General features: G+C 55.6%; 1 protein-coding gene across 1 annotated transcript in view; it reads right to left on the bottom strand.

Annotated features, from left to right (window-relative positions):
• The window catches only part of LOC112548998 (zinc finger protein 2 homolog), a 2078-nt gene extending 1783 nt beyond the window's left edge, over positions 1-295 (bottom strand). The window contains exon 1 of the mRNA XM_025195815.1: positions 273-295. Within this exon, the coding sequence (XP_025051600.1) occupies positions 273-295 (23 nt within the window). The remainder of the gene's footprint in view (positions 1-272) is intronic.
• Positions 296-500: the final 205 nt, after the last annotated feature.

The following is a 500-nucleotide window of genomic DNA, read 5'->3' as shown; positions in this document are numbered from 1 at the left end:
AGTGAGCTCCTGCCTCACTACCAGCTCCTCCACACTGCCCTGGTTTGCATGCAGGGTCTCTCTCCAAAGCGCCTTTCCTTTCTGCCTCTTCCGGTGTCTCAGCACTACAAATTCTTCCCTGCACCTCGGGCTGTTTCGGGCTTGTTTCCCTCCTTCACTCCAATGCCCAACTAGAGATGGGACCTGCTTCACTGCTACATTTTCCTGCTTTTGGGGCATCCCCTGGCCCTTGTGCCATTGGTCCTTCGCTGGCCTCAGGGAATCCACCTCACCCATACTCCCCACGGAAGCCCATGGTGGCTTCAGCTTTCCAGGCCCTTCCTCAGGAGCCTGCTCCTCAGTTCTGCTCAGCAACCAGGCATGTCCTGCATGGGAGGAAGAAATACCAGATTAGTCCCTGCCCTGCTGCCAAGGGGAAGCACTACTATTCCCTGTGCTGGGATGGGCCTCAGAGCAGGACTGGACTTGGCACATGTGTTTTCTGTAGAAAACAAGGTATT

The sequence above is a fragment of the Alligator sinensis genome, unplaced genomic scaffold (assembly GCF_000455745.1).
Source record: "Alligator sinensis unplaced genomic scaffold, ASM45574v1 scaffold1678_1, whole genome shotgun sequence".
Classification (NCBI taxonomy): Eukaryota; Metazoa; Chordata; order Crocodylia; family Alligatoridae; genus Alligator; species Alligator sinensis.
Note: the sequence above shows the minus strand (reverse complement) of the source record. Positions and strands in the feature narration are given on the sequence as shown.